At 44.2% G+C, this 13,246-nt stretch overlaps 1 protein-coding gene across 1 annotated transcript; it reads left to right on the forward strand.

The window, feature by feature from the left end:
- Positions 1–3,744: 3,744 nt before the first annotated feature.
- GPA33 (glycoprotein A33) lies at positions 3,745–13,246 on the forward strand. The gene is made up of 7 exons (XM_048294966.1): positions 3,745–3,871; positions 7,379–7,530; positions 8,418–8,628; positions 9,170–9,328; positions 11,533–11,646; positions 12,102–12,225; positions 12,651–13,246. Exons 1-7 carry the CDS (start codon positions 3,823–3,825, stop codon positions 12,739–12,741), a joined length of 900 nt encoding a protein of 299 aa, XP_048150923.1. The 5' UTR covers positions 3,745–3,822; the 3' UTR covers positions 12,742–13,246.

Below are 13,246 nucleotides of genomic sequence, written 5' to 3' on the forward strand. Positions count from 1 at the left end.
GGTGTCACAGCAAGGGGACAAAGGGATGGCTGATCACTGGCTTGAAGAGGCCCTAACAGTTTCATGCACAAAAAGAGGATGAATTGTATTGATCCTGCAGATGCCTCCTCTGGGCAATGCAATTTCTAGCTGCTTCTGCAAGGCAGTGACACATATGTTCTTGTTAATTACTGCTAATTGTGGCGAGAAGCGATCTAAAGATGTTTGCTTATAGACTGCCTTAAATTGGAGAACAGAGCTTTCAAAGGACCTAGATGCTGTGGGAGCACATATACCACTGGCGCCCAATAAAAACAGATGCTTTTAAGTCACGGAACTGCTTCTGAAAATCCTGTTTGTGAATCTTTAGGAGACGACTGCAGCAGAGGATGGTGAAGGCCCTGCCATGCCCACCGCAACCCTTCAAGATGTAGAGATGCTGAGAGGATCCTGTAGGCTGCAGACTTGTGGAGAACACTCAAAGCAGGCAGCCTGGCAGCTCCTCCTCACTGCTGGCCAAAGGTTGTTGGGTTTTGGGATTAAGGTGACCATACAGAGCATAGGCAAAGATGACAGGAATCTTTGCTAATGACCGTTTGCACGTGCAAACATAGCAAAAAGAGCTGTGAGTGGTTGGGCATCTGTCACTGGTGGTTAATGTATTCCTTCACAGATGAACCTGAACTGAACACGGCCAGGTTCTGTCCTCTTAGGAGGGAAAGGTGGGATCTTGTAAGATTCCTCTTTCTCTTAACCGGCAGGAGTTGCAAAGCTTTATACAGCTATATAGCTATATGCTACCTATGCATATTCCTCATTGGCTTTCACAGGCAAGCCTTATCAGAGAGCATATTTTTGGCAACACGATGAAGTCACCCTGCTTTCATATTAAAGTTTTTCATGTCAATGGATGTTTCATTTAAATAACATAATAATATCCCCTAAAAATCCCATATATGAGCAAAAAGATTTCCCCAGAGCTGCAGCCATAAGACTTCAAGGGTTTGCATTGCCCACAGGTGAGGGATGAAGAACCTGATATGGAAAGCTTTGGCAGTCTTGCCTGTACCTATGGCAGCTCTTTTAGCTGTGGTGCCAGTGCTTGTGAGTCTTGGCAGCTCATGCTAGACAGGGAAAGAAAATCAACCCAGAAACAAATACAGAATCTCTTAAACTGCCCACATTAAAGCAGTCTGCTCCTGAGAACCCCAATGAGAACTCTCAGGGAAAAGTGACAGGATAAAAGTGCCTAAATACCTTTTCCAACCTAGGCTTAAACAAATAACAAAAGCAATAAATACAGAGTATGTAAAACAAGCATCTTAATATCAGATTTATGTAAGTATCAGGTGTTGAGGCATATGCTCTCCACGATACCTAGGAAACCAGTTTTAGCCAAGTCTCCAAAACAGAATATAATCCATCCCAGTGCAAATGTATTTACTTGTGATGCAACAGAGTGGCTGACAGAGGCAGGGTAAAAGTCTCCCCATCAGTCAATCACTTCCACACCAACATGAGATGAGGCAGTCCCTGTGACTACTCACTCTACCATATTTCCCTGTCTCCCTGGCTGCACAAAAGGTGAGACCCATCATGGTTGCATCGGTTGTGAAACCACAGATTCTTGGAATGGAAGAAAATTAATGCCTATTAATTATTACTAATTAATTAATTTTATTAACACCTAAGAGGTACCATTAATTTAGATTTCTCTCTTATTCCAACTGATTGGGATTGCTGATTTTTATGAGACTGATAGAAGTTCCCATCTTTAAGATTACCATATGTCCATCATATTTAACTGAAATCAGTCAAGTGGGTTTTGAAGTTACTGGGAAGAAGAGAGGAAAGAGAGGTTGTAAAAATGATCCTGAGAGGAGGATAACAGCAAGCTGACCAAGTTAGTAAAGTGCAGAGACTGTAACCAACTTCCTTTGGTTATGTGAAGCTGTTACGTGAAGAACTGAGAATTAACACGGGAAGCGTGGGCAGATGGTGTACAGTGATAGCATTTCCGTCACTACCTCTGTTCATCAGCCCCAAAACATTAAATGGGAGCAAAATTGAAAGTGGAGGCTGGAGTAAAGATCCTGCATGTCTCTTCCTGGAGGACATGGGATAAAGTCACAAGGGTCTTAAAGTCTTTAAAGGAGATAGACATTTAAGAAACTCATCTTTGTGAGGAACCTCATCTTTATGGGCTCCAAAGACAAGAAGGGAGACTACTGGCCTTGCTCCAACTACTTACTTGTCTTAAGTAATTTGTAGTTAACATTTTGAGGTTAGTTAACAAGCTGTTTTTGGAAGATGTCTCTCCCTCTCTTTGCAGGGTCCTTGTCATCTCCTGCAGCCTGTCAAAGACGAAACACAACAGGATGAATTTTTCTACTGGCTGTCCTCATTTGGAAGATTCCTGAAGAAACAAGTTTTTGTACTCTTATGTGCTTTACTTTGGTCTTTGCTAACAGTTAGAAGATAACTGAGGTTATGCATCAAGCACAGAAGTATAGATAGATGGTCCTTTCTATCAGAGGAATTGGATTTCCAGTCACTCCTAAGTTTCATTGTCTTGGAGGTATTTTGAACAACTGCCATATTGACCAAAAGGCAAATCTTCAGTGTGGCTTTTGGCAGGTCTACCACACAAGTCTGAGGTCAGCACAAGAGCAAGATACAGATCTACTTTACTGGACTAAACACAAATATCTGGTGTAGACAACCACTTTTGAGGAATTCTCCTTCAAAAACAACAACAAAGTTCATCAATAATGAAATGACTAATTTCAGCTGAAAATGATGTCTAAGAACATGATGTCCCCATCTAAGATGCCTAAAATGATCACTCACTGCCTAGAAGTGACTCTGTCCCTCAAATGGCTAGAAATAGAGCATAGATGACTATCCCAGATGGAGACATCCCTTGCTGCCCAGTGGCAATGAAGAGTTGAGACGACACACTGCCCTCAGTTAAATGTAATGTCAGATGTTTGCCTCAGCTGCCATCAGTCCCCCTTTTACTCTTCAGTCAATTATAGCAGCAGTTATTTATGCCTTCCACATCCAGAATGTGTGAGCAGTGCTGGCCTTGCAGTGCCCATGCCTCGACAGACACGTCGCCAGAGTGCTGCAAGCCGTGGGCTGGGTTATCCCACAGCCTTTTGCAGCAGAGAGGGAGAAGTGCCTTTGGTACCTGTGGCTGTTGTGCAAGCCACACTGGGCAGTGGAACAGTGGGCATAATAGAGTAAGAATCTGGCTGACATGCATCTCACTTATATTTAGATAACCCATTAGTCATCAAATTCCCATAAACTACATATTCTTATTTAAAGTAAATGGAGTTAGGCCCCTCAGTTCCTTAAAGCCTGCATGTGGGCTGCTGCCTGCATTGTGAAATGCTTTAATACCTTTTTAAACCTGTTCCTTAATAAATATTTGAGAAAAAATGAGGTTTATCCTCCCCTGGTTGCCTGTCATCACTTGCATGACTTCAGCTGCACTGCACACGCCACTCCCAGTCCCACCGCACCCTTCCCTTGCTTTATGCACCTGCACGTTGGGAGAAACGGGGAAAGGCTGTTTAATTGTGGGGGAAAGTTCACATCTGGGGAAGGAGTCCACAAGTTTACTGAGAGCAGCAAGTGATGTCAAAGCCCACTGGTGATGTGGCTTGTCATTCTGGCTGGGAGGGGAGTGGCAGGCTGGGGCAGAAGCACTTTAAAAGAGACTGAGGAAGTGAACCTGTGATGCCACTGCAAAGCAGCCCTTCAGCGAAAGTCAATTACCTACCCAGCCTCCTGGAGGTTACAAGGAAGAGCACCTTGAGGTGAAACAGAGGAGACATGAGGGGGACGGCAAGGAAAGGACTTGGGCTGTTTGTTTTTAGTGCAAGTGAGTACTAATTTGGTTATGTCCTCAGGGGTTGGGTGGAAGGAAACAGCACAACAGCACTACAAAGTACAAGGACTCCAGTGCACTTTGTGTGTCTCTTTTTTGTTTAGTGAAGGTTCCTTTGTGTTTATGGCCAGACAAGTGTGTGTACCATCTCTGTGCTGAATGTCCAGACACACAGGCATCTCCTAAAGCTGCAAGATATGTTAGGAGTGGGGGAAAAATGCTGTTCTTCATGAAGCTGGAAAATATTTTTCATAAACAGTTTTATTGGTTTCTGTGAATACAGTATTTATCTCTGAAGAAGGAACTTCCTCCTCTGGAAGTCTCAGTTCCACTCCTTTTTATCCTTTCTCATCTTGTCATATCAATGTTCCTATGCCTTATTCCAGGCTTCAGACCAAGCTTTGCACATGGGAATTGCTTGGGGTTTTAAAACTAAAAATCCTGAAAACCTCACTTCAACAATAAGACCCACAAAAAGGAAATTCACAAAGTTTAAAGTCATCAGAAAAAGTGGATGGGATCCATATGCAACAAATGTGACTTGGGTCATGGTTTGATGATCATTATGTGATTTGTGCCATGCCATTGGTATTCACTTCCCTTTCTCATTATTCTCACCTTTCATGCTATGGAAATTCAGTATGGGGAACTTTTCAAAGATAAATAAGTATGTAAAATGAAGTTCTTTTTTTTTGCTTGATCAGAATCGCTATTTATTTCAGCAAACAAAATATTCCTCTAATTGTATTAATTGCCCTTCAGTCTGTTAACACTCAGTAAGGAATGTGAAAGTAGAAACATCACTTTGATTTTCTTCTTCCTTTGTACAAGTACAAATCTCTAAGTTAAGCAGAGGGAGATAAAACCTTTCTCAATTTCTTAAAATGTTATAAACATACAAAGTGATGACACACAAAAAAGTAATTCTAGGGCTTAAATCTAGGTGACACTGTCTCTCTAGTAGTATGTAGGCTATTTGTCCTCCCTCCTTTTCTGGAGTACTTTCAGAGTTGGCTTCTCCTCCCTTCAGCCATATTTTGAACAGATTCTGTTTTCCTTCAGAAAAAAACCTCCAACCTTTGCAGAATAAACCACAATTTTTAGCCATGCTGACTATGAAGTGAAACGTGGTGAGAAGTGGGAAGGAGGAAATCAGCCTGAGTCACTGACATGCCAGAATGAAACTGCACTGCTTCCCCGAGAGAGGGAAGCTCTTTCTGGGATGCAGAAAGAGATGTGGGTGACAAACGGAAGAGCACCAGAAGCAGTGGGACATGAGGGTGACAGCAACAGATGAATAAGTGCGTTACAGGCTGTGCCTCCCGCATGCAGTGTTGGGTTCAGCTGCTCCCCAACTCCGCACCAAGTCTGAAAGAAAAGAAAGATCTCATTTATTGTAGGATTTGACTCATTCAGTTGGAAGACGGAAAAGAAGTCTTAGGGTTGGGCAGTCTCTTCTCTGCCTCAGGGCTGCGTTAATGACCTGTCAGTGAACCCCAGCCCAGCGGAACTAGTTTCTGAGTGACAAAAAGATCAGGAAATGGGTTTTGCTCCATCTCCTAATACAGACAGCGGTGCTTTTCACCTAAATGCAGGAAAGCATCTCGATCCAGTCACAACAAGCAAGGAGAAAGCTTTCACAGGTGTCTCTCATTTGGAGAGCATATGAAAGCAGCAGTCAGAAAGAGCCCCGGGGCTATGCAAACATGGGCCTTGCCCTGGGTGCTCCAGAGCAGGGAAAGATCTGGGAGTGGCTGCAATAAAAGCATGTTAGAAATACTTTGCCCTGGTTTCCTTCTCATAACTGTCAGCAGTTGTAAATGAAATAATCCCCGAGTGAACAGAAGCCACCCCTGCCATGTCACAGAGGAAGAGGTGAAAACACACCTCGCTAATGAACTGTGGGAGCCCACAGAACAACTCGGTTGTGAGGCAGGGCATGCAGAAAGATGGGAACTCAGGCTAAAAGCAGATCCCTGTGCCAGCTCCCATGGCACCCTGTGTAATTACCTGAATTGCCACCCTAGGTTCTCAGTGCAGTGACAACACAACCTTTTGGGTCCCAGCACTGTTATTTTCTAAGGGACCCTTGTTCACAGAGAGCCAAGGATCTGGCAGTGCTCAACTTGACAATGGCGTTCACTTTCTGACCTAGGGCATGTGGCTGTGGGCTTTTCCTGTCTAAAAAAGTGGGTATTCACAACCACTTTGCAACTCAAGGTGGAGTCTAGAAACCCTTTGCTCTCTCCCTTATAAGCTGCACTTCCTTATAGATCTAACCTGGACAAAGATATGGCAGAATGAGGACCCAAAGTATGCCAGGTGGCAACTTTTCAGATGAATCCTCTCCAGGGAACAGTGACTCAGCTTTCAGAAGCAAACCTTCACCACCACATGCAGCATGCCCCTCATGGGGGAAGCCCTCCTCCTCTTTCCTCCTTACTGCACCACGTTCCTCTTTGCCATGGGAGCACCTCTGAGCAGCACTTCCTTTCTTGCCATTTACAGTTTTCCCAAATGATTCAGTTTGGTGCCGTTAAAAAAAAAAAGAAACAAAACCAAAACCTCAAACAAACAAACCCAAGCACAGAACCCACACAAACTGTTAGGAGAAAGCAGGTATTTTTAACCACGGATTCCTACAGGCATGAAGGTCACCTATGGCAGGACAGACATAAATGTCCAGTTCAATTCTGAGAATAACAAAGACCTGCCCACCAGGCAGTTCTCAGACATGATGAATTAAGAGCAAGTCAGAGGGAATTCAGTGTAAAAGAAACACCTGCCCTGCGCCCTTCCCCAGGACACAAAGGGATTTCTGTTTTATTCAACTCTCAGCTATTCCTGTGCTCCAGAGGCAGGAGCTGGAGTTCTTGGAGAAAGGTGACTACTACTACCTTACTCTTTTTTTTTTTTTTTTAAACTAATAGCTATTCTTCCCTTGTTTCTTTCAATCACTCTTTGCTTTTCTAGGTTTTTCTGTTTTCGGGGATGAAAAACATGAACAGGTTTTGATTCCCTAGCACAAAACGTCACTTTTCTGTGGATTTGGATTGAGGCAAGTTATTTGACAGTTTTCCTGATCCTTGAAATTTGACAATACCAGTTTGTTAGTTTAGCCTGAATCCTTAAGACTGCTGATGCACTTGTAGTATCTGTTTATCTGTCTCCCTCTGTACATTCTGAGCTGTCAAAGGGTGTCAGTCATGCTGAAGGAGTGCTCAGGAAAAAAGAAAGCATCTTTCTAAACTCCATGGCAATATATGTGTAGGTGAAAAAGAGAGAAGCAAAGAAGAGAGAGTAGAGTTTAGCTCTAAGCCATCCTGTGCAGATGCTTCCCAGAGCCAATCAGCCCCAGCACACAGCACCTCTTGCTCAGAGGGGAATGTCCTGGATGACAGGGAATGGGGGGTTACTGTGGCGTGTAAGGGAGCCAAAGAGACTATCATGGGACCCAGATGTTGTTATTTTGGCTGAGTGCAGCATTTATTCTCTTCGTAGTTCTGGTGTCTGCTCATGCCCTCATTGTGGAAGCACCTGACAAGCAAATCCAGGTGGCAAGAGGAAGCAACGTTACCCTGCGCTGTAATTTTAAAACAAACACAGTCACTGACAGAGGAGACCTGGTTGTCTGGAAGAAAATCAATAGCAAGGTAAATTGAGCTGCATAAAGAAACAGATGAGAGGGCATCCAAGAGGGGCGTAGGAGATGGAAGCTGGACTGTGGGTGGGAATGGATGTTGGAAGAAAGAGATTTCTTCCAGACTTTTTTAAATCCCAGAACTGTGCAAATGGAAATGCTGATTCTAGATGCAATTTATCCCAATCCTATTGCACAACACTAGGGAAGCACCCATCCTTCTTCTTCCTCTCTCTTGGTCTTACAGCTGTTTACTGAGGATACCCCACTGTACTGTGGGGTTTACATCTATTAAAATACATGAAACACTCAGATAATTTCTAAAAATATTTGCACATATAAAAATGCATATGTCTAATACACATATCTTTGATACTATATAAAAAGTTCTAAGTTGATGGTAACAGCACATGGAGAGATTCTTGAGGTCTCCTACGTCCACTTGGAGTATTTGAAGGTTAAGAAACTGCTAAAGCTCTCCTTGACTTCTTGGGAATTAGTGAGAGGGGAAGCAGCCTTTGGAGGTCTCCTTGCAGGAACTGCCAAGGGTTTCTTCTCTGGAGGTCCTGGCTGGGAGAGTTTGTGTAATCATAGGGCAATTTTACTGACATGGGTCTCAGCCAAGTCTCATGTTGTCCTCTCCTCATGGAGAGGAAAGGTGAATAAGCCCCAGCAAAAGAAATCAGTTGTCTCTGATTTTAGATAAGGTGTGAGAAGGGGATTCCAAATAGAAACAGAGATCCTTTTGAATTTCTATGTTTTTCTTGGCTTTTTCTCAACCTGGTGCAGTTTAAGGTCCTCTTTTCCAAGCTGCTCTTTAAGAGTGGGCTGATTCATCGAGTTACACTGTAGACTCACACAAGAAACCGAGACTGATCCTGTTCCCTCCCTCTCTGCCAGGAGGATGCCGTGACGAGGTATTTTGATGGGCTCGTGCAGTACGGGGAGAGCTACGAGCACCGCATCCAGTTCAGTGGCAATGTCGACAGCGGGGACATCAGCATCACCATCAGCACCGTGACCATGGAGGACAACGGGACCTACGCCTGCAGCGTTCGCCTCCGGAACGACCCGCCCCGCCAGTCCGCGCTCCTGGATCTCTTCGTCCTCGGTGAGGGGACAGAGGCAAAGCCACGCCCCTGTTAGACACAACTGCCCTCCCTCTAATGTCCACATTGGTTTAAGCAACCGATTTTCTAATAGGAAAAAAAAGTTGTCATCCCCAATTCCACCTTTGGTCTTTTCCTACTCCTATGGAAGGATGCTGGGAGGCGTAGAGCGCGCAACTCCCTCAGACAGCTGGCTGTAGAAAACAGCCTTTAGGGCTGTACAGCTCACTTTCCTAATAATCCAGGCATCATTACAGGGCTTTCCTCATCCCCCCTGTGACCTGTCATATCCTAGTTATCAAAGGATGGGTTATCTAGCACTATTAGACATATCCCAAAAAGTATCTTGCTATTTCTTCTAGGCTTTCCAGTGCCAAAAAGGGAGAAATAAATTAGATACGAATTCGCTTTAAGTTCCTTTAAGAAGAAAATGGCAGGTGCAAGACCAGCTTCTGTTTGCAAGAATAAAAACCACACATGCAGATGGGCTGAAACAGAAACTGATCCTGATTAATACAATTACTTCCTTTTTTCTTCCTTCAGTTGCACCATCCAAACCTGAATGCAAGATTCTGGGGACAACACAATATGGACAGACAATCAACCTAACCTGCGTTTCTCATGAGGGCTCCCCAGAGCCCAAATACACCTGGAAAGGCTTCAATGTACAAAATGAGCCCCGTGTGCTGCCAAATGCAGAAGGTACGGGAAATTCAAAGACATCAAGTCATTGAGGTCTCTGCATATGAGGGCTGGAAAGATTTTAAAATGCAAGTACAAAAACACTATTAAGGTTTTTTCTAGGATGTTCTCTGAACAGGTTTCTGAAAAGTTGTCCTTTTGATACAAGACATGCTCAGGAGTAACTAACTTAGCAGGGGGGAAAGGACTCTTAGCTGAAGTAAGAATGGTCAGAAAGATTTTAACTTCAGTTCTCCCCTGGTGAGAAAGCTGGATCGCTCTGGAAGCGGCCAAAAGTAGTTATTTCTCAATTGCTGGGAGTAAAGGGGGCATAACATGAGAAACAACATCGAGTTTCCTAAGTGTCTTTACATCCCAGCTTGCTTGACAACGTGCAGATCTCTTTCTAAAGTGAAGGAAACAAAAGCTGGCTCTGGAAGCTACTTTCCTGCCAGAGATGACTCCTCACCTAGAGGAAGAGGGTATGAGAAAGTTACACCATTCCTGCTTCAAGCATAAAGAAGGCTTCTTTAGGACTGACACACAGGCCCTAATATTTTATTTGCTTTCATTTTAAGTCAGAATCTGGAAGGAAAAAGGACCTGAATTCCCACAACAGGACCCTGACAGAACTGTTTATACAGAAATCAGGGTTTAATACTGTTTTAAGTGTAGCAGTGACAGAGGACTCAGATTTATTCCATTAAACAACTTTGTTTTTTCCTGGCCTGTCCAGCTTCAGGAAGACTGAGTGGCTGTACCTACCCTTCCTGGTTTAAGGGAAGTAAACTAAAGATGGTGAGACTCTACAGGATATTCCACACTCACGAGTCGATTCTTGCATAAAATATGCAAAGGACGAAGCATCACCGCGGGCAGGAACTTCATTCATTTCATTGGCCACTAAGTGGTGCCAGCGCATCACACACAGCCCTGAGCACATCGGGACGTGTCACAGCAGCAGCTTCTGCTGTCACCCTGTCCTTCCCGGGGACAGGACTCTCTGCTGGCCCATTCCCACCTCATTTCTACTTGGCCATGGGTGCTCTGATGAAAGCAATGTGACGACTGTCCCCTGGTGCCCCAGGCTGGCTGGATGCCCTCCTATCACTACGGGCAATTTCCTTCTGTGCTGAGCAAGTCCCACTGCTGCAAAGTGTGCAGAACCCCCTCAGGAGACACTCCAGTGCTGACAGTACCTGACCCACATTTTTCCCTATTTGACCCACTCAATTATTTTTGATTTGATAGGAGGATTCAAATTCCACTTCTAGACTGAGACTTTGAGAGCTACAAACATCCCACACACACACACCAAAAACAAAGGAGGGAGACAAGCAAGTACAAGGAGTATATAGAGACTAAAAGAAAATGAAAATTAAAAAAAAAATATCAAGCCCATGGTCTGTCACTTCTCAGTTTGCATGCTCTTCTATTATCTGGCACTAGGTGCCAGCAAATACTAAACATAAAAAAGTGAGATCACAGGGAAAATAGGAAAGTCACTGAAAGTTTTCAGGCTTTTGCTTTCAGAGCAGGGATCTGGACCTTTCTCACAAGCAAAACGCATGGACTACACATAACCAACATCAGCTGGAGATGTACCAAACAAACTGACTGCCTGAGCAGACAGAGCTAAGCTTCAGCCTGTGGTTCGGAGCTGTGTGAGGTTGGACAGAAAGCAGCAGCATCACTGTAATCATGTCTCTGCAGTTCTTTTCCATCATTTATTTACACAGCCTCTGTGGCCTCTCCGAGACTAGAAAACTTTCCCCCCCACTGCTAAATAATTCATATCTGAAATCATAAGAGCTGCAGGATTGAAGAGCTTTCTCTTGTTTAACAAGTAAATTCATCAGTTCTCAGAGCCAGGGGCTGGTTTGGGCATCTGACATTTCTCAAAATCCAATGCCAAAAAAAAAAACCCCAACTTTCTCAAGCACAGACACTTCTTTACCCTCCACCTACAATTTTCTTTCTAAAAGGAATGTTCAAATACCACATGTTCCCTGTAATCAAAACAGCACACTTCTGTTTATCCTCCCACAAATCGCACTAAAACCTAGGGATGAGCATGGCAGCTCCCAAGCAAGACAGAGCAATCCATCAGCTTTAATAACCTCTCATCACTCCAACCACCCTGGGCTGGAACTGGAGGGCTGCTGTTGCTGCTTCCTTCCCTGCTTTAATTCTTTTTTTTGGGCCTGATTTGTGTTTCACAACAGGGCAGCAAATAACTTTGACGAACATCTCAGCAGACACCTCTGGCTTTTACATCTGCACTTCAACAAACATTGTGGGAACAGAATTTTGCAACATGACAGTCAGCGTTGTGCCACGTAAGAGATGGGGCTGCCTGGGGGAAGAGGAGTACCAGACAGAGTATCTTAGCTCAGAGTCAAAGCTTTAATGGAGGGGAATGGTGGTATCTGCTTTCTGCACACCTTTAAGAGAGACCCTCTCCACTGGTTTACATGCTAGTAGAACACTCACCAACTCATCGGGTTAGTTCAAAAATGACAGAAAAGCTCTACAGAGTCAGACAGCACTGAGTTTGCAATGCCTGAAACTAAACCTTATAAAGAAGAGCAGTTGTTCAGATGCCGGGGCTCCTCCCTGTTAAGTAGCTAATTAACTGCTCCTGTACTACCTAGTACAGAATTATTTCCAGGTGCTGTAGTCAAATAAATGTGGCTTCTACTCAGTCTGGATCTGGTGTGGGGATTTGAAGTCCAGTGATTGTGCTGATCCTATTTGACATCATTTTCCCTGCTAATTCCTCCCTTCCATGCAGCATCCATGAACATAGCTCTGTATGCTGGCATCATTGGGGGAGTTGTTGCTGCCATTGTGGTGATTGGGATCATTGCCTACTGCTGCTGCTGCCGGTCAGGCAAAGACACTGACTACGAGATGACGTGAGTACCTCTCCCTATAGGAGTGAGTGGAACAGGTGAAGGGCTCTCCTTTTCCCTCCAGCCTCAACAGATGGAGTGGAAAGCAGGGGAGAAAACAGAAATTTGGGAAAGCATGGACTGCTTTCTCCTTTCAGTGCCTACCCCAGTAGCTCCCATCTCTCCTCAGGGGACATGCCCAGGAGCCCCAGACACCTTTGTGTCTCTGGGTAGAACCAAAGTATTCAAACCTTGGATCACACATGCTATGAAAAAACCAAGCAGCTCATATACATCTTGCATCACTAGCAAGACTGAATTTGTGGACTTCAGTTTGGTACAGCTCCAGATCAGCTTAGAGCAGTGCAAAACTATTCTAACACAAAATCTCTTCAGTGAGGTTTCTGGCTGGTTTTGATTAACATCTCCACTCCTGAACAATGTTTCAGGGTGCAAGAAGACAGAAGTGAACCCTCCAGGCAGACGCCAACGAGGCATGAGAGGCATGAGAGCACAGAGGAGGACGTGGAGAACGTGTGAATAAAGAAGCCACTGCCATCTCCAGGATCTGCTGAGGCACAGACATCACTGTAGAAAAGAAATCAACCCCTTTCTTACTGCAAGAAGTTGAATTATAAAATGAAAGCCAAAGGCTCTGCCTTCAAGTTCTGTGAGAAAGCATTCTTGCTTCCCTGGAAAGAAGTGCTTGGTGTACAGTGAGCACTACCACACACTCTCATAGCAGAAAAATGCACGTGGAGCACTGCTGCACCCAGTCATCCAAAAATAACCAGTCTTCCAGACTTCCCACTTTCTGAAAAAAGAAACCAGTCAGGTCTATTTGGAGAACAGAGGAATAGAGTTGCTGATGTATCCCCAGATCCACAAAAGGTTTCAAGGTCACCAACTTCGACTGATCAAGGAAGGGTGATTTTGTTCACTGTGTCATGCAAATGTCACAGCTTTCACCGCTGTCCAACACAGAAACTTTTTTCATGGAAGTTGAAGCAAGACGATTTTTAAAGGCATTTTATTAAATGGGTTA

The sequence above is a fragment of the Corvus hawaiiensis genome, chromosome 2, assembly GCF_020740725.1.
Source record: "Corvus hawaiiensis isolate bCorHaw1 chromosome 2, bCorHaw1.pri.cur, whole genome shotgun sequence".
NCBI classification, from domain to species: Eukaryota; Metazoa; Chordata; class Aves; order Passeriformes; family Corvidae; genus Corvus; species Corvus hawaiiensis.